The 20,961-nt window shown below is 40.5% G+C and overlaps 1 protein-coding gene across 4 annotated transcripts in view; it reads left to right on the top strand.

Annotated features, from left to right (window-relative positions):
- FSTL5 (follistatin like 5) overlaps positions 1 to 20,961 on the top strand; it is a 319,455-nt gene that overhangs the window by 46,753 nt on the left and 251,741 nt on the right. For all 4 annotated transcript variants that reach the window (XM_028743543.2, XM_028743546.2, XM_028743544.2 and 1 more), the window contains exon 3: positions 18,543 to 18,576. In XM_028743543.2, coding sequence (XP_028599376.2) covers positions 18,543 to 18,576 — 34 coding nt within the window. The remainder of the gene's footprint in view (positions 1 to 18,542; positions 18,577 to 20,961) is intronic.

Here is a 20,961-nt window from a genome sequence, read left to right as displayed (position 1 = left end):
TGATCTGAGTGCTGGTGGAGCTGTTCAAAACAGAAGAGAAAACATACAGCAAACTATACTCATGGGTTCAATTTGGAGGGGTTAAAAACTGCAAGGCAAGTTTCCAAGGCACCAGAAAATTCCCAATGCACAAATTAAACAGAGAGGGGGGGGGAGGGAGAATACATGACAGAGGATCAACAAAACAAAGACATCATTGAAAACCATGTGAGTGTGTCGGGAATCTAAAAATCAATACAGTCTTAATCACTGCAGGAAGTGCAGCAGGTGTGACATATTCTGGTATTCTCTGGAAAAGACATGAACATGATGATAAAATAGATAAGAAATACTCAAGTGGATATGATTTATTTACCATGCCCGGATCCTACCCATCCTCAAGGAGCTTGCTTGATTTTATCCACAACATTCTTGATAGGTTAAGATGAGAATCAATCACTCAAATCAACTGGGTTATTATTGCAAGACTGAATCATCTCTGCAAATTAATCTAGGATTGCCTCCGTAGTGAAAAAAGCAAAGTTTGTGTAAGCAGTCCACATGTTTAAAGGAACACATTCTTTACAGCTACATGCATTTTTGCAGCTTATGACATTGCTTGCAATAAAGTTTGTTCTCCAGTTTCTGCGTGGCAACAGCAAATCTTTCAGTTCTTAACGTAATCTATTTCTCTCAGATAGAAGGTGAAATGTTTTAGCTTAGTTGTCAAAATCAGCCAAACTCTCAAACAATAATTTAGTTGATTTCCTCCTGGGTTCAATATAACTCTAAAAATTGCAATAAAACACATAATGGAAACATTCTTAATCTCAATGACACAAGCTCCACAAATATAAAGATATTTGTCTAAAGCATATTTCAAGAGGGTCCCTCAATATATTACAGTGTATGCAGTGGTGCTGTTTTTCCCTGTTTTTCACCATTTCCCCTTCATACTGCTGCCCTTTGTGCCATATCCCATCCTGCTCCATCGGAGCTTGAGCTCTCAAGAACAGTAGGGTACCTAGCCTTGCATGAGAGGAGGTGGTTTCTGCTAGCTGCAAGTTGCTATTGGATGCAGCTTACTGAGTGTGATATTTTAGAATCTGTGTGAAAGGATCTTCTACAACAGGGAAATGGGTATCATAGAATTGTAGAGTTGGAAAGGACCCTGAGAAAAATCAGTCCAACCCCTTGCTATGGAGGAGTATGTAACTGTCCCATACGGGGATCAAACCTGCAACCTTGGCATTATCAGCACCACACTCTCACCAACTGAGCTATCCACCCACCCAATTAGATTTCAAGAGTGTTGAATGTAATGGAAGAAATAATGTATATGAATCTTAATGGTAGCCAGTGTGGTGTAGTGGTTAGGAGTGGTAGACTCGTAATCTGGGAAAGAGGAAGAGACAAAGTAGATGGTGCAGGGTACAGAATTGTTACCCTCTACGTACTGGGAGGTGTATTCCAGTTAAAAACTCTTTAGTAATAAATTATAAATTTAATTTAAAGTAAACCTGAATGTCTTGCAATCCTGAAAACCTATGCTCTTCCATGAGGGATTGTTCAATCCTAGCCATGTTGCTACAGTGTTTTATTTTTTACAAACTAGTGGGGCTGTACAAGGTATCCCAGTTTGCTTTGGGATCTGATTTGGTAGGTTGAATTAGACTCTGTTTTAGACCAAAGTAATCCAGACTCACTCCAACCAGTTCTGGATGTAGGATCTGAATTGTGATTTGGAAATTAGGGTCTTTGGCACACCCATTCACTTGCATTGGACCTTAGTGATAAGGTAGCCCTTCCAGGTGAGACTAATCCTACAAAATTGGATTTCTGCTAGTTTCTTTTGTCCAGTCACCTTGGAAGCTTGTACAGTCTGTTGAGTGTTCAATCCCACCAATTCTCATGTTCCCATTTGACCTGTTCCATGATGATGGAAAAAACAAACAAAAACAAATTGATTGAAAGGTGCACCTCCATCTTCCAGGTAGCTAAGTCAAAGAAAGACAGACAGCCTAGCTGCTTGTGAAGGAACACCCTGCAAAATGGACACACACATCCCTCTTTCAGTCAGGAGAAAGGGAGATGCTGTGTCTGCTCTCTCCCAGCCACAAGTTTTATTGAACATTAGCCCCACCTCTCAAACTTATTTGGGACTGGGTCTGAGGCAGATGATCCTTGGACTGGCCAAGGGAAAGTGGGCCTGATGGCACCCCCCAGATCGGAGCCGTGGGATGGATTGAGGGAGCTGTGCACAGCTCCACTGAAAAGCAGCTAGGCGGGCAGGGAAAGGGTGGCAGAGGTTAGCAGGCACTAGAATTCAAGAGTGTTAGTGAAGTTCTAGCTCTGGATTGGAAACAAGAGCTTTTAGTGAGCGAAATCTAGCCTCCCACCCCCTTGGCATCCTTCTTATATGGAGTTGGAATTTATAATTGTAACACTTTGGGGACAGACTGTCTGGCTTTCTTACAGAGTGTTTTGAGCTTAACTGCTCTGTATCACTCCAGGTTGATGCAACTTGCTCTGGACTGGCTCTTATTTAGCCCAATTTGATTTGGCCTGAATTGGTTGCACAGCCTTAGTATTTAAAATGCAGGCTTCACACATAAAATAAATTTGAAAGGCTCAGACTTAATAAAAAGATACCATCTTAATTTTGTATTCGAGTTTCTGAAATGTCACACGGTGGGCAGTATAATACTGTAATATAATCTCTCATCAAATCTTCTATTTGAATGTGCCTTTGTCCTGTTAAGATTTTATTCAGCACTTCACCAAAGGAGAGAGACAAATTATTAATATTTATAGCACATCCACCTTTTTTCCTATACAACTACACCACTACCTTATCTGCCCTTTTAAAAGGAATAGTGTAAATAACAATTTGCCCCTAGAAAATTTTGAAGTTTCTTCTTTGTTAATCAATGCAGGTGGGAAGACGTATGATTTCTTTATTCCATTTTTTCCCCAAGAAGCAGCTCCAGCATACATGAGACCATAATTGCTAATGAAGATTAGATATAGTTGGATTTTATTGTCTAATTCTTGCCCTTGTCTGAGATTTATTATGTCAAGTTCTTTTTTTAAAAAAGATGCTATTGTTATTGTTATTGTTATTGCAGAGAGCTATGAACAATTTGTTACATTTGACTTGATAAGATCTGGCAGTTCCCAGCAGAAGCAGAGAGAAAAAGGAAGCACAAATTATGTGACTTAAAAGGAAAAAAACACACACTAAAATGCTATTTCTGAGAGAAGGGTTTTAGGGAAATAAGTAACATTAATAATTTTGTAGCTATTAGCTACACAGTGGGAATTGTGTGGATGCCAAATTGTACCTGTGTGTGCAGGGGGGTAGGAGTATAAATTATGTGTAATTTGGAAAACAGTATTTTTTCCTCAGAGACTATTGAAATATCTTTTAATAAGCTTCATTTTGGGGGAGTGGAGGTGGTAAACCACAGCCCAATCCTATGCATGTTTGCTCTGAAATAAATTCCACGGAATTTATTGGATGAGATCCTGTGCACGCTTACATGGGAGCAAGCCTGGGGTAGATTAATTTTATTTATTAAAAAGAGGACAATGTAGGCTTTTAGGACTGTGTCCTCACAAGATGTCTTCCAGTATTTATTATGGTATTTATTAGGACTGTGTCCTCACAAGATGTCTTCCAGTATTTATTATGGTATTTATTAAAAAGAGGACAATGTAGGCTTTTAGGACTGTGTCCTCACAAGATGTCTTCCAGTATATGAAATACAATGCATCATGGAGGTAAAAACCCATCAAAAGTTCATTAAATGTCATTTTATGAAAATACACAGCATAAAACTATAGTAGAGCCTGACAGCATTTAATAATAATAATAATAACAACCCAGCAACAGAACCTTGGAAATAGCTACGTGATTTTAAATAGTTGTCAATGGTTAAAACTCTTTCTAGCCAACGAATATCCAATTTCAAAGAAACCCAGGAATATGTCCCTCTTCCCCCGCTGCTTCTCATTAATTTCAGGTAGCCATCACCAGTGGTTACAATTCTGGTCTCCAACCAGGAAAAGCCTTTTGGGATACAGTTCTTTGGCTAAGCTAGTTACTCTTAGAGAGCCAGTGTGGTGTAGTGGTTATGAGTGGTAGTCACGTAATCTGGGGAACCAGGTTCGCGTCTCCGCTCCTCCACATGCAGCTGCTGGGTGACCTTGGGCCAGTCACACTTCTTTGAAGTCTCTCAGCCCCACTCACCTCACAGGGTGTTTGTTGTGGGGGAGGAAGGGAAAGGAGATTGTTAGCCGCTTTGAGACTCCTGAAGGGGAGTGAAAGGCGGGATATCAAATCCAAACTCCTCTTCTTCTTCTTCTTCTTCTTCTTCTTCTTCTTCTTCTTCTTCTTCTTCCCAGTTCTCACTGGACAAAGATTCAGTCCTGTCTCCCCCTGCTTCTCTTCACCTCCCGCCTGTGGTGTTGAGTGGAATGGCAAATCACATAAGGGAAATGCAGCTAGAAATGGTGGCGTTTAAATAAAACAGCATTTTAAAAAGTCTGGAAAGCTCTCAGGCCACATTGTAAGTTGTTTTTATATGTACAGTATTTATAATGCAAGCTTCTGGGCATATTATTTATTTGTTTCCATTTATAAATTGCTTCCCACAAAATATCTCAAAGTGATGTCATACTAAAAGCATCAACAATAAATACAATTTCATATGTAGAAAACAATTTCAAATACAATACAGACTAGGTGAAAGGTATCTGAAAATGACTACTGAAAAAGGAACGTGTTCCACAGGCACCAAAACATCACTACAGATAGGGCCTCTCTGATATGTAATAGGTAGGCGTTCCAAAGCATAGGTGCCACCACATTAAAGCTCCAGTTTCTACATGGTGGGGAATGGGCCTCCTGATGAGATAATTCCTGCCAATGTTTAGTATTTTCCCTTAAAAATCTGCCTGAAAATGGGACAGATCAAACACAACACATAGGCTAATAGTAGAGAATATGTAGTAGAATAATGATGTCATTCAAATTATAGGAATAAACCAATCAAAGTTCATATGTACAATATAACAGAGTGGTAGCAAGGACCGTCAAGCCGTGTGTTCAAAACAGATGTCTAAGGACAGTCTCACTGTTATGCACTGAAGTTCTCACCCTGGGCCAGTAGGGGGATACTGTAAATAGTTTTCACTCAGGTCCACATATGCAAATAAGGAATTGAAAGTGACGTTCAGTGATTGGATAGTTACAGAAAGTTGTTACTGTTGCGTTGTAGTGGAGCTCTATATAAGCAGGCTGGCTGAACCCTTCAGTTCTGTTCTGTTCTGGCCTGTGAATAAACAAGAGCTGTTTGAAGAATCGCTGTGTCGTCTGATATGTTCACCCACAACTTAACACTCACAATAGTCTTTTAAAAGTTTCAACAGAAGACGTCTCAAAAGTTTCAAAAGTAAAGTCTCTCAATAGTCTTTCAAAAGTTTCAACGGAAGACCTCTCAAAAGCCTCAAAAGGACAGTGTCTCCGGAATGATACTACTGTTTCGTAATAGTCTTCATCAGCCAATATTTTTCAACAGAATATGTAAGTAAGATTCATGCTAAATATCAGTGCCCATTAGATAGCAGCTACACTATCTAGTGAGCATTGATCCTTAGCATGAATCTTACTTACATATTCTTACTAAAGTGTTGTGTTTGTATTGTTGTGATTGGTTCATATTGCAACACAGGGCTTTGTTTTTGGTTGAAAATGAGACAGGGCAGACTTAGGCCTCTCTGTTCTAAAAATCGGGATGGCTCAGAATTCAGTGGTCTATCCATCCCTGGTTGCAATTAAAGAGAAAAGAGGATGGGGAGTTGGAAAGAGGGGAAAGAGAGATGAAGAGCATGAAGCTCAGAGAGAAGAGTGTGTTCCGGGATCCTGTAGACAGGATCTATTGATGCAGACAGCAGAGGCTAGAGCCTGAGTGATACAGCCAGACCTAGGAGCAGCATTGTTTCTTAGGAACAGGGGATCTGGCAGCCTGTAGTGCAGGGAGGATCAGTGTGACATAATCTCATTGTAGCCTCTGGCAACACCAGCGCAACAAATCAGACGTCATTAATACAGAGGGCTGACAAGGCAACATATTCTGTAGGGAGGCATACGAGATTAGGAAAGGATCATATACTGAAGGGAAGGTATTTATTTATTAAAAAAAGCTGTTTACATCTTAAGCACTTCTTTTTGGATTCAAACTCTCACCTCAAAACACGCAATTAGACTGCACATGTCACAGCAGTGAATCACTTCCCATGGCTTATGTAGAAAAGGAGAACTTGTGATTCATTACAAGGTCAGAAACTCCTTGCTCTATTTAGCTAAGCCATTCAAAAGAGGGAGCTAGTTAAATGTGCAACAAATCCGCTTATGAAACTGCTCTACGTAAAGGACTTGTTGAGGTCATACTGTTAACCAAATTAGTTTCTTTACCTCTGTACTAAACCATAGAGAATCTTGTGATAATGAAATCAATGCAGAAATGCCAAAGAACATTTGTAAGTTTGAGTAAGTATAGTCTCATGGTAAAACTTTATCAGAATTTCAGCATGTGTGTGTGTGTGTGTGTGTGGCTAGTGTAGCATCGTGATATTGTTTGCTGCTGCAGTAAAATTTTGCAGATGTCAATAGTATCCTCATATATTTTAAATAAACAAGTAATATGTTCCAGCGGACGCGGGTGGCGCTGTGGGTAAAAGCCTCAGCACCTAGGACTTGCCGATCGAAAGGTCGGCGGTTCGAATCCCCGTGGCGGGGTGTGCTCCCGTTGCTCGGTCCCAGCGCCTGCCAACCTAGCAGTTCGAAAGCACCCCCGGGTGCAAGTAGATAAATAGGGACTGCTTACTAGTGGGAAGGTAAACGGCGTTCCGTGTGCTGCGCTGGCTCGCCAGATGCAGCTTGTCACGCTGGCCACGTGACCCGGAAGTGTCTCCGGACAGCGCTGGCCCCCAGCCTATAGAGTGAGATGAGTGCACAACCCTAGAGTCTGTCAAGACTGGCCTGTACGGGCAGGGGTACCTTTACCTTTATCTTTATGTTCCATTACTATGGAAGCTGAATATTTGCATTAAGCATAATAAATATAGCGGTGCTGGGCATGGACCCTGGGACCAGGATAGGTTTCTAGAGCCCCCATTTTGGAGTGGGCTGAACATAATCCCAAGCTTTCTGCTCCCTCCTCCAGTCCTGGGGAACTGATATACAATATCAATACTGCACATAGTTTAAAAATGGTAACATCAATTGTATTGCTTGCTCCTGGTCATTGTGTGAATTCAATTTTTTTTTTAGTTGTCTGTTGGGGGTTCAGCAGAGGGAGCTTTGCCTTAAAGCTGGAGATGAGCTTCATTAATATAAATATAAATATAACAGTAACGAAGCCTTTCAATAATTCTTCTATCCTGTTGAGGTACCTGGTCCACTCTACAGAGGAGTGTGTGCAGGAATCAAAATGAGGAATGTGCTTGCCATCCGGTGGAACAACTTCCTAGAATTTAAAAGACGGGATAAAAATAGAAGATGCTGGCAGCTGCTTTTAACCATGGTGCTAATCAGAGCAAATGAGTCTAACTGCAGCTGGAATATGTAATTCCTGCAGGAGCTACTTGCAACCTGCTGCTCATTCGGTCTCTTCACCTTAGGCAGCAATTTCAGGGAAAATGCTTTTTCAAGTATCATCAACTGGGTGTGTGTATGCATGCATACATTGCATGCATGTGTAAGCTTAGTGACAGTAAATTGGTTGCTTTTAAAGCAGATTTGTCTTCCTTATTACTGTCTCTCAAATTGCTCCCGTTGTTGTGCTGCTATCCGTGGAGTTTGAATTTTGAAAGAAAAAGCAGGGCTGCTTTTACCTGGCTGCAGAACCTCTGTCTAAAATGAAAAGGGAAAGGACAGTGTCCAGTAAATGCAGTGGTGTTCCTCCCTAAGTAAAGGGGAATTGCATCTTCCTAACAACCTGCCTCTTATCAGGAGGAAAGCAGAGTGTGTTCAATTTCTCATTCTCACTAGCCGGCTTATTCTGTTATAATACCATTCCAGACCAAGTCTCATTTTAGATGGATATCTGTAACTCTCTTCTGCTATGTGCTTCCTGGCTGTCATTACATATGGCAGGTATGCTTAGCTTAAATTGCTGGGAGAGCTAACAATGAGGTTTGATTAATCACTTTAGTCTCATGGAAATCTGTCCTCTCACATTATGCTCTCACTTTCTCCAGATCTGGAGGCTTAATGACATTTGCACACCTGAGTCTTTGCCTTACATCAGTCTATAGCACGAATGTAAAACCCCACATTGGCTGTAATGTGCATCTGAAGTCTCTTCTGTATTCTGTCTGACATTACCAGTATTAAAGCCAAGGGTGGATAAAGGTGGTTGGGTGCCCTTTTGGGTTGCACTTCCCAAAATATGGGCCCCCTTCCCCAAAAGGAACACATGAAATAAGGTGCCACCTCTTGTGGAATCCTAAAGACTAACATGACTACATGGGCAAACATGTTTGTGGACTACAAAAAAACCCAAACAAAACCTCAGCATTATAAGCAAACCTAAAAGCTTTTTTAAAAAATACTGATTTTTTTTAAAAAAAACACACTCTGAGAATGTGGGCTTAACTCACCATTAACTCCTCAAGGCTCACTTCTTGCCCTGGATAAGTCACCATCTCTTAGCTGTATTGTGAAGATATGGAATATGGTTTAAAATGACTACAAAATGGAACTTAGTGCTAATATAATAGACATCAAATTGTGGTTCCTTTAGGTAGGCTGGAACCAGAAGGTGGGGGGGGGGGCAGAAACACCCCATATCACAGCTTCTTTTTCCATTCCTTCAAAATCTCTGCTGGCCACAGCAAATATATAAACCAACAACAACATGGGCGAGTGGATGAGGAGAAGTCTGGGAGGAAGCTATCTCTGTCATTGTTTATCTTCCCCCCATTCTGTTCAAAAATCCTTCTGGACAATAAAATATGTGCCTTGTCAACATTCCACTGCCATATTTTGCCCTCACACACCCTTCCTCCAAACCCCACAAATAGCAGATAGACCTGCCTTTCACTGCTGCAACCACTATCCCTCCAAAAATCAGTGGAGGGGGTTATTTCACAGCCAGAGTGGAAGGGCAGCAGCCCTTCAGACGTCTGGAACTGCTCTATATGAAACTTGTCTGGAAAGTGCCCCCCGGTCATTACTTGCCTTCTGTAAGGGCTGGATACTCACGTTTTTAAAAAAATGAAAACTCATACTCCAGGGCATCCTTGCATGCATGGGAGCAAATGCATACACAATTGCATTGCAGTAATGATATACGGTTTATTTACACATATATACAACCTGACCAAGATGGTGAGAGCACAGTGTTTACATTCTAAGAGGGTGCTGTTCCTCCGATTGCTGCAGCCTTAGATACAAAGAGACCCCAACCACATTTGATGCTGTCTGCAGCATAAAACAGACTACCCACCTCGTGGTCTACCCTCCCTCCAGCTTGCAGAATTGACATTTTTCTCCCATTCGCTTACTTCAGCTGCCCACTGAAATTCTGGAAACTTCCCCATTCCAACTCTGGGGTTGTCTTTTGCTAAGTACTCAGAGCTCAGGGCAGGGTCTCCCCCCTCTGTGTCTGGCAGAGAGTCTTCTGTTAATTGCCTTCTTAATGGGTTAATGGCCTTTGTTCAGCCAATGGCCTCCATCTGCTGAGCTGGTCTGGCTCATTAGCAGAAACTAAATCCAGGGGTTTCAAACCTTGATTAATTCTAACTTTTACTGAATCCAAGAATTATGGGTGACTTACACCCACAAACTCAGGCACCCAGAACCTATAACAAGAGCATACAGTAAAGCTGATGACTAGCTTTCATTATCAAAAGTATGTTAAAACAAATGGGTTTGTACACCCTCTTCCACCCAACTTCCTTTTAATTAGTGATTTATGTTTGCAGCATTCTAATAATTCATCTCCATGTCAAATAACAGATGATGTTGTGTGCTAGACTAATGAACGCTGTGCCTGTTGGAAGGTGTTTAGATCCCACTATTTTATTTTAGTAGAAAAGATATAGCTAAGGTTAGATGTTGTGGGAGGATATGGAAGCACAATTTGTTCTTTTTAACTTCAGTTTAAAAAGTTAAAATGTTTTCTACTACAACTGAAGAAACTGATGAGTTTATTCTCTCTCTGTGTGTGGTTCTTATTTCCGTGGCCTTTGTTAAAATAATACAGCTGTAGATTACAATCATTATTCCAATGGATATTTTCCATTGCATCAGCCACCCCTCCTCCTTTCATGTACTCTTGGCATATCAATCCTGGTCTGTATTAGATCCTAGTTTATACCAGTGTTCTCCGTTTTGTCCCAGATAGAGGTACTGTGGTTTCATGTTGGCTCATATAAAAACCGAAATTTTGTTCCTGGTTTAAGATCTTGGTAAATAAACTTAAATTCTGGACTGAGACAGCCCCGAATAAAAGGTGAGCCCACTCAGGTACCTTCTGAGGTCATCTTGCCCAACAGCACCCCAAAACCTGGAGCCAGCACTATATAATCTCCTTACAACCCTGTTTCCCCAGCATATATGCCTATGGATGCTATGCTAATGGTTCCATCTTATATGGAGACACTGTTGGAAGCCAAGGCTTTGATGGGGATTGGTAAAAGGGTACATTTAAAATATTTAATCCTCTACAGACCCTTGTGTGTGGGTTAACAACAAAAGCTCACGAATACCATTTGTGTTCTAGGAGACCGGGGGGGGGGGGGGAGGAGTGGTGGTCACAGCAGGAGGGGGAGACTCCCTGGATTCTTCAGCAGCCTGCCTGATCTCTGCCTCCTGGTCCCTGTCCTCCTCTGCCTCTAAGTCTGGATTGATCTCTGTCACAGCCTCTTCCTGCTCACTAAAGCCTGTGGCCTCTTCAGTTTCCGACACCACCTCTTCCCAGTCTGTTCCTTCTCACCACTCATCATCATCCCACCACCAATTCCCTGGCTCTGAACCTTTTTCCCCTGGGGGTTCTCCAGCTGGTGCTTCCCACCACTCTTGTGCATCCACCCAGTCCATGGCAGGACATAGGAAGTTGAATTATACCGAGTGAGACCATTGGTCCATCTAGTGCAGTACTGCCTACACAATCTTTCCAGAATCTGGTGCCCTTCAGATGTTGTTGGACTCCCAACTCCCATCAGTCCCAGTCAGCATGGTCAATAGTCAAGAATGATGAGAGCCTTGTAAAATAATCTGGAGGGCAAAAGATTGGAGAAGCTTGGTCTAAGCTGACTGGTGGTGGCTCTCAAGAGTTTCAGCTTTCCAGGCCTTAGCTGAAGTTGCCAGGCACTGAATCTGGGACCTCTTACATGCAAAGCATGTGTTACAGCCCTTCCTGTTGAAAAAGCAGTAATTGAGCTCGCAACTGCAGTATGCAGTTTGTTCAAAATTATTGTTCAGCGTATGACCATGTTGTTACAGCATGCCATAGAAATCAGCATACTTCAACCTAACCATCCCAGGGACTCAAGGTTGTCAACATTTAGAAATTTAGCAAGTGAGTCTAAAGGAAATAGTTCTTCCACCTTTAACATACTCCAGAGGCTTACAACAGTAAGGGCTGCATTTCAAATCAGACACTCCATGTAGATTCAATATGGGAGCATGTCTTCTAACATTTGCCACTCTCATGGTGATTTTCTTTGCTAGGCAAGATGTTATAACAGGCAGGCATCCCTTACCCCATAGTAATTTCAAGCCATGCCTGTGGTGTTCACTCAGCACAGCCCTGCGCAGTGATAATGTCAGGATATCTAATACATCGTAAAAAGAATTGAGCTGATCTTTATATGGAGACTGTCACCCTGACCCTAATCCTTGGAAGTGAATACCCTTGCTTTTTATGTAACTCATTTCCAAGTAAGTGTGCTCTGGATTGCAGCTTATAGCAGCTGGAATAAGGAAAGATTATATTTTTACTCTTGCTAAAGCATTTCAATGCACTTAAATCAGGTTTTTTTTTTAACAATGCCAGGTTAGATATATTGCAAGTAGCTTGAAGCTCGTAATATGCCAGAATAGCAATTTGTGTGGTCAGCCATCCAGAATCTCTTCTCGTCACAAACCCAGTGGAAATTTCTTCTCCCCTTTTCATCCGCTGTGCATTGAAAAGACTGGATTGAATGCAGCCTGCCTGACACAAAGGAGAGAATTCTTTTCAGCAGTGGTGTGCTGTGCATTGATACACCTCACTGGTTTGGGCTGACATAAGATGATGAAACAGAACATGATGCAACATGGTGCAAATCCTCTGGTATTAGCTTGGCTATTTCATCTGGGTTCCAACCTAGTTCATACATTTAAGCAAGCTGGGGATTCTGGATAGTAAAATCACTTCTTCTGTTGGTAAAGGACCCATATTAATTAATAACAGTGTGTTGCTTATGTTGCACCACCTCCATATAGTTTAATAATAGGTAATATGACTGTTGCTGTTCTGTGTGCTGCTCAGAGAGCATATGGGCAACCAGATAAATTCAATAGTCATTATAATATTTTCACCCTTTAACAGTGGCAGTGTGCTAGGCATTGTGGAATGGGATGAAAGCTGCAGTTCTGAGAATTCCAATGGCAATTCTTATATTTCTATGCTTTCGACAAATCTATTTATAAGACACACTTTAGCAAGGCATTGTTTCGGAAACATCCATTGTCCAAGGGGTCTTTTACCATAAAGATACAATTATGCAAATTTACTTTTGGGTAAGTTTCTGTTGACATCAGTGAATATTCTGTCCCCCATCTGGTCTTTATGAGAGAGCATCTCTTGCATGGATTTGTAAACTTCCCTATGCATACAACTTTCATCTAAAATATGCAGCTGGTATCATGCATGACCTGCATATTTATTTATATTTAAGCTAGCTGATAGATTCTTCTAAATAGTGAAAGGATCCCTAAGTGGTATATATACATAAAAAATAATTTTCAATATATAAAATCAGCAAAATTTAAAATCAAGTATACATAATCTTTGTACATGTCCTTGTAGGCTTGTGCAAACCAAAGTTTTAAGCAGGTTTCTGAGATGGCACAACCGCACAAATAGTTGCAGTTATGCCTGTGCATGCATTCACTGTATGCATAATAACTTGCCCCAGCTGGTTATGGTCCAGCATTAGAGAACTTTAAAACACACAGCTTTGGTACAACAATATGTTCCCCTTCAGGTTGGAGATATGGGACAACATTTCTGAATGTTCTCCCATGGGAAAAAGTCCTTGTAAAGAGAAAACAAGAGCACTAGTGAGAATGTAGTAGCCTAGCCCTCTACCTGTTGTACTAACTTTCTACATGCAGTAAGGTGTTGGTGTTGCTGCTGCTGCTGCATAAGCATAAGCATAAGCATACATTCAGAAATGCAATTCACCCACCTGTAGTCAGAAGTACTTCCTCAGGGAACTGCTACCAACAACAACAACAACAACAACAACAACAACAACAACAATTTATTTATACCCCGCCCATCTGGCTGGGTTTCCCCAGCCACTTTGGGCGGCTTCCAGCAAAATATTAAAATACAATAATTCATCAAATATTAAAAGCTTCCCTAAACAGGGCTGCCTTCAGATGTATTTTAAATGTCAGATAGTTGTTTATTTCTTTGACATCTGATGGAATGTTTTGTGTCTAGTATGTTCAAAGATCTTGTGTCCATTTCAAAGATGGAATGGTTGGGTACTTCATTACTATCTTGCTTCTAACCTGATCTAGTTTTTGTTAATGGAGCCAATTTGGCATTGCAATGATAAGCAGAACTTTATTTTTTAGAATATTCCTTTGGATTTCTGGGTAAGGTCTAGTGACTTTTGTTAGGAAGGCAGAGGGAAATCTATTGAATGTCTCTTGTTAGTTCACTTTGGTGCTCTTATATTTTGTAATTTCCTTTTGTTAGGCAGACCTTGATTGGCAGTGGATTGTAATTTGTTCTCATTCTTCCATTGATTTAAATCCTGAGCAGGATTTAACTAAAGTGACTCTGATATGCAACAGAACAGAGCAATGTGTATTCAAGCCTAGGAAGGAATGTGGAAAGCAGCAATATCAAGTGAATCTGAAGCTTTGATGGGCCATTTCTGATTTCATTAACACTGGGCTGAACTTTCAATTAACTCTGATGATGCAAGACGACCTGCACCTTTATTCCTGACAGAGGCGCGGCATCTAATAACTGCACAACAGGCAGGGGGAAAAATTACCTTCCATGCAGCTCTTAAAAGTAATGAGCCTTTGAGTGAGAAAATGACAAGCTGGTCCCACTCCAAAATTCCTGAAAAACGTTTTCAGGCCTCTCTCATTTCTTGTGAATTTTAATACTTATTTGCAGAAATGCCTCAGAGCACATTAGCTTGGAGACTCGGAAAATCAGCAGAGTTATTTGATAATAACTAAAACACAGAAAGTTGCCAGGAAAACTTGAAAATATACACAAGGGGTAGTCTGAAAATCTTGGTACAGGGGAATTGAAACAGGTATTTTTTTGCATGCAAATCAGGCATTCTACTCCTGAGCTATGGCTCTTCCCTCCAAATACAAACCCCACAGTAACATGAAAACATATAGCATGCTGTCTTTGGGACTAGCTGTGTGGCTGGGGCAACCCTGATTTCCCAGTGCTGGTAATATTGTTTGTTTTACTTCCAAATTTGTTCTGAGTAGAGGCATTTCCAGGGAAGGGTTCCTTTATGCCCCACTACCAAAGCCAGGAGACAGATTTCCCCATCCTTCATACTCCTCTCCCATCAAGCAAATGAATGAGCAGGTGCAGCCCTGCTCCTGCTGGCACAGTTGGAACCTTCTGGCAGTGGCCAAATATGGTCTTCTCAGGAGCTGCTTTCTGGTTGGTGCTTGTTGGTGGAATCTGGGCCTCCTTTCAGGGCAAGGTGCTGGCAAAGGTTTGGCAATTCCCTATGACCCATCACCCAAGTCATTTTGATGGGATGACCAAGGCGAAGGAAGAAGAAGTGACTCTCTCTTTTCCTTTCTTCTGTCACCAGCACTGTTCCTGCCAGGGAAGTCCCAAGTTTCCCCTGGTTTTCTTGGGTGAAATTCTGGAAATTCGCAATCCAGTTTGAGGAGACCCCCAGAGAATTAGTTCATCCTCAATTAGAAACAGCAGACCAGAGAACTACCCTCTATTGGTAGAAGTGTGGGCCTTGAGAATCTCATTTAGTTATATAAGTAATTGACAAATATGGCTTTGGATGGGTAAGAAGCCTGAATGAGCTTGGAGAACGTGCTTTTGTTATAATAGCATTTCCTACTGTTTTGATACACTCATGTTAGTATGTAAAAGCACAGAAATGGCCTTTTGTAGTGGTATGCTCAACAGGAAGAAGCTGGTTAGCAAATGCCAAAATAAAATAGAATTATTGTTAACTTTGGATAAGCTGAGTGGGGGAAGGTTAGTTTAGAGCTGAAATTCAGGTAGATGCCAGCAGGATAATCTGCTTCTAATTTATTTTCTCCTCTTCCCTGCTGTTGCAACTGCAGTGACTATAATCACTGCAACTACAAATGGCTAACATACTTTTCATATGAATATTACAACAATGTGTTCAACTTGTTCACAAACTCACTTAGAAAGCAATCCTCCCTTTATATGCAGTTACCTGAGAGTAAGAGTCTTTGAATTGCATGGAACTTAATTTTGAGTAAACATGCATAGGTTTGCAGATTAGTGGCTTCTGAATAAAGGATGTTGATTTTCCCCAATCATTAGGGAGAGATTTAGCAAGAGAACCCTTTCCCAGCGTTGAGTTGAAATTTGCAAAACACATCACCTGCTTAAATTCGGCCAGCAAAGTGGCTGTTAAAAGTCTCAAGGCACCTTCCAGAAACAAAGATGGTCACCCTATCCTGAACATATTTGAATCACAAGTTGTTCAAAGAAAGAAGTTGAAACTTGAATTTAAAAATTAGATACAATATTCAGAATTTTCAGGTGTGTTTTGTTGAGTATTGTAATCCAGGCCTTCACAAACCAAGCCAAAGTCATGTAAGGAAAACTTTCTATTTTTGATGCTTTCTTGGAACTACAAAAATATAGGGGGTTGTCAAGAACCTGACAGGCCACAATCCATTACTGCATTTTGCCTGGTGTATCACAAGCTGTGCAGTCTGTCTTAACCTGTGCCAAGACTTGTAGACAACGAACATCATAGTTTGTTCAGAAAGAAGAATGCTGTGATGTTTGCAAATTGCTTTAAAGAATTAAGCTTCAAAATCTTGTTACAGAAAATCACATTCTCTTGTGATAACAGGGATATAGCTCTTGTTTATTTTTGCAAGTAAATATATGTTTCAATAATATTTTTAAACAATACTAATTTGAGGCATTTTAAACAATACTAATTTGAGTGCCATTGCACTCCTGTGGCACAACAACAGGTGATAAAGAATGAATAATTTCAAGGTAGGTTCGCCAAAATTAAAAAAAAACCTGTTACAATAGGTGCTGAATCAAATTAGAAGCTTGGAAAGATGGAGCCCTGTTTGCCAAGTCTCAGTTCAACTTTGCAAGGAATCTTGATTTATGTGAAGCATTTAGATTCTGATTTTCCAATAAGTTCAAAAGAAAATGGTGTTAAAAGGATAAATTTTTTTTAATAACCAATAAATTGCTTATCATGCATCATTTTATGTGGGTTTAAGCCAATTGACCTCAGTATGCCTATTGGAATATAGAGTTATTATGCCACCCTCCATGTGTCTCCTCAGAAGTAAACCCCACTTTCAGTGTCTTGTAAGTGTGTTTAGGATTGCAGCTATAGTTCTTGACAGGGAGTAGGAAATCTAATATGTAGTGGGGAGCTTGTGCAGTTGTTCAGAACTCTGTATGAATTGTACATGCACTGTACTTCCAAACTCTTACGTTATAACAACATCACTATTTTTTATAGAATTGACTTGTCAGTCAAAATGAAATATGCATAGAAATTAAGCTGGAAGAATGCAATATGATGTCAGTTAATGCTTGAATGTGAAATAATGCTCTCATGGTTGCCTGGATACAAATAAGATGTGTGTCATAGAGGAAGGCAAATGTAAATGAATGAACAAATGAGTTGTCAACTTTAGCTTTGGAGTCTGATAAGGGCAAGGGAACTGCTTGTAAGATGGATGACTTGCAAGATTCATCAGTGTACTTTGTATGTCTTTGGACAGTTACTCAGCTTTTCTATTTGATTTTGAATAACTTAGGTGGAGTTTTTGTTTTTTTAAAAAACTGAGTCCTCATTATTAAGGCTCAGGGTGGTTTACAATATAAACTTTAACAACAAAATTCCAAGCTAAATAAAACCTAGTGAACACTTGTTTCTATTTAAGAAGCCAGTGCAAATTGAAAGGGGTTTTATTGTTGTTGTTGCTTCTACAGGGGATCAGAGTTTAGCCTTTTGGCAAGTCTAGTTAAAAGGAGCTCCCTGGGGCAATCACTGGCAACATTTTAAAGTCCTTTTACCTTTCAGACAATGGCCAATCAATAAAAACTGAATATTTTTTAAGGAAACTAGGTAGCAGGAAAGCCTAGAGATAAAATAGCCCCAAACCCTATAGCACATCAGACAATCCATACCAAATTTGGGCTGCTTGCCTCTTTAGGGAGGAAATAGCTTGGTGTTGTAATTGAGCTGTGGCTGTCTCACAACCTCACCTGCTGTAATTCAGAGGGCATGGGACTAATCAAAATATGATGAGTGATGTCCCACAGCAGGCTCTTATGGAAGAAGGCTGGCCTTGAGATATCATGGTCCCAGACAATTGTAACGTGATGATCTTCTTCCTGGAAGACACTGTGATGCTCTAGAGCACTGGGGATAATGGTGCTCAAAAATTTACCATTCCATGAGATGGACTGCAGCTCTCTGCAAAAGCTGAAGGAAGCCAGAGGCATCAGTCAAGCTGCAACTATAGTTAGCAGTCTTCATTTAGCACAGAACATACCACGGAACAATTCAGGCCCTAACTGCCCTTGTGTGTGAAAGATTTGCAGCAGTTCCTTTCCTTTAAGGCCAAGGTCACTTCAGCAAATGCATGACCCCAACTTTACATCTTAGACGATGGGGAATAGGGGGAGATTCCTGTACTTGGCAATTTTCTTCTGCAAATGAACGCTGAAGTCCGTTATGTTCAGAGCTGGGGGGGGGGGGGGAGAGAAGAACTTAAACAAATGTTACAGAACAGTCCTGTGCATGATTACTCTGAAGGCCCATTGTCTTCATCAGGGCTTACTCACAAGTATTTGTGCTTAGAACTGCAGCTTAAGATTTTGATATGCATTACTGCTTGACTGAATTAATCTTGGTGAATTCTGTGGAACCTACCCTACGGTAAAGGATCAATTGTTCTGCATATACTTATCAACTCTATATGAAAAGGTTTCTTGTCATTGATCTGTGAGTAATAAAGTTATTCTTAGCCTTTAGGCAGTATAGATGGAGTAACTGTTGCTTTTTCTTTTCAATTACAGCAGGAAAAGAGTCCAGAGAATTCAAGGAATAAAGGTATGTTGCTATGGTAGTAGTTTTTATTTAATTGCTTATTTATGTTTAAATCTTTATAAGCCATATTTTCTGGCTTATAAAGTCTACCCAAGTTGATGAACAAAGTATAGAATGTTTTTTAAAAATAATTACCGACTTTATTTTTATCATATTGGAGGCTAATATACTAGCACTGCATTTTTACTCACAGTGCAGAGATCTTTTCTTTCTGAATATATGAAGACCTGAATGGAATCGGCTATAGGAAATAAGGTTTTGGTTTGCTTCTGTTGTATGAGGATAGCTAATAAACTGTATAGCAGCATATTTATGGAAACTTATTACTCTTAGTAGCAGCATAAGATAAACTGCTAGTGTGTGTCATGGCAGATGTATAAATTGAGGCGTAGTTGGTCCTGACTCTGTTTCCTAAACTGACACCAAGTAGAAACTGTTGTATGGGATTAAATCTGTACCTATGGCGAGACAAGGAATATTGCCAATGCAAATGAGCTTTGTCCAGAAGCATCTGTAAATAAGTAAAAGGAAATAATTTATCGAGTAAGCATTTCTTGGTGTAATTAGTGCAAAATATTTTAGTTTCACAGATCTGATCACACTAATTGAAGACCTCTTCATTTGAATTGATACAGAATGCTGTAATATTTGCTAGCAGTAGTAGTAGGATATGTAACAAAGTTAGGTAAAAGTTTCCTTGCCCAGAACAACAGATGTGTGTAAGCCTTGTATAGAAGAAACAAATCAAGAAATGTTGTGTTTGCATCTTGCACATGCTAAAATTGGGTTGAAAAATATTTTATTTTTAGGATTTCAGAGCAAACTCTTTATATATATAACATGGTAAGGCCTGTGTTTTGTTGCTGTGGTGAGAGTTCTCAAACATGCTTAGCATAAAAAGTATCTTTAAAATGAAGCTTTTATTAGTCACCTTCAGGCATTCAGTATGAAGTTAAACAGTAATGAAAGATGTGTTCAGGTGGCAGCACTCGCCACTCAGCCATATTAGCACTACTTACTAGGAGAGATGAGGCAGCAGTGAGGTTGGTGCAGAGCAAACACACCAGCAGAGCTACTCTGGCACTTCTACCAGTACATTTGCACCAGGCCAGCCTTGATGCTCCCTCTCTGCCTCTCAGTATGCAGCAGCAATGTGGGCAACCGGAGATCTGGTGAGCGTTGCCACTCTACTATGCCATCTGCTAGTGAGATTATATAAATGCTCAAGGTGGGACCATGGAAATGAGCACACTAGTTCTGCCCTTCCCATCACCATTCTCCTTCTCCTCCATGGGAAAGTGGGGAGTCTACTACATTTGGAAAGTATTGAGAAAATATCACCCCCTGATGCAGAAATATATGTAATGTTTTACATATGTCATAACACACAGCAGACATGCATATCTCAGCCAACAACAGATATTTACAAATTGGTTACCTTGCTGGGGCATTCACTTTCAAAGTTAATGAATTTCCATAGGGGAAATTAGACTGGATTTCACTTTATTGGGCTCCATGATCACTGCAGATGGTGACAGAAGTCACAAAATTAAAAGACGCATGCTTCTTGGGAGAAAAGTGAAGACAAACCTAGACAGCATCACCTCGCCAACAAAGGTCCATAGAGTTAAAGCTATGGTTTCCCCAGTAGTGATATATGGAAGAATTGATGCAAAAGAATTGATATGCCAAAGAATTGATGCTTTTGAATTATGGTGCTGGAGGAGACTCTTGAGAGTCCCATGGACTGCAAGAAGATCAAACCTATCCATTCTGAAGGAAATCAGCCCTGAGTGCTCATTGGAAGGACAGATCCTGAAGCTGAGCCTCCAATACTTTGGCCCCCTCATGAGAAGAGAAGACTCCCTGGAAAAGACCCTGATGTTGGGAAAGATTGAGAGCAGAAGGAGAAGGGGACGACAGGACGAGATGGTCAAACATGAGTTTGACCAAAATGCGGGAAGCAGTGGAAGACAGGAATGCCTGGCGTGCTCTGGTTCATAGGGTTTGCAAAGAGTTGGACACGACTAAACAACAACAAAAAGCAAAACCAATAAAGAAGCCTGCTTTTGAGTACACATGGTTAGGCATGGTTAGCCTTATTACATATAGGCTGCCTCTAGCAACAAGCAACTTACACAAAATCAGCAAACCACATTACAAAAAAAAGGAAAAGCAGCAAGGCACCTGACAGGATGGTGGCAATTATACATCAATGAATATGCCAATAATATACATTGTAGAGCAATATATGTATCTATTAAATATAAAGATTTTAAAAGCTAAAACTAAGGTAGAAGGCATGTTACAAGGGTTGCTGCTATGATGGTGGTTGAATGGGCAGATGGATGGAAATCTGCATGGCAGTCCATTTTCAGTGAGTTCTTC

This window comes from Podarcis muralis, chromosome 9, assembly GCF_964188315.1.
Source record: "Podarcis muralis chromosome 9, rPodMur119.hap1.1, whole genome shotgun sequence".
In the NCBI taxonomy this organism is placed as follows: domain Eukaryota; kingdom Metazoa; phylum Chordata; class Lepidosauria; order Squamata; family Lacertidae; genus Podarcis; species Podarcis muralis.
The sequence above is the reverse complement of the archived record's forward strand: the minus strand, read 5'-3'. Positions and strand labels throughout refer to the sequence as shown.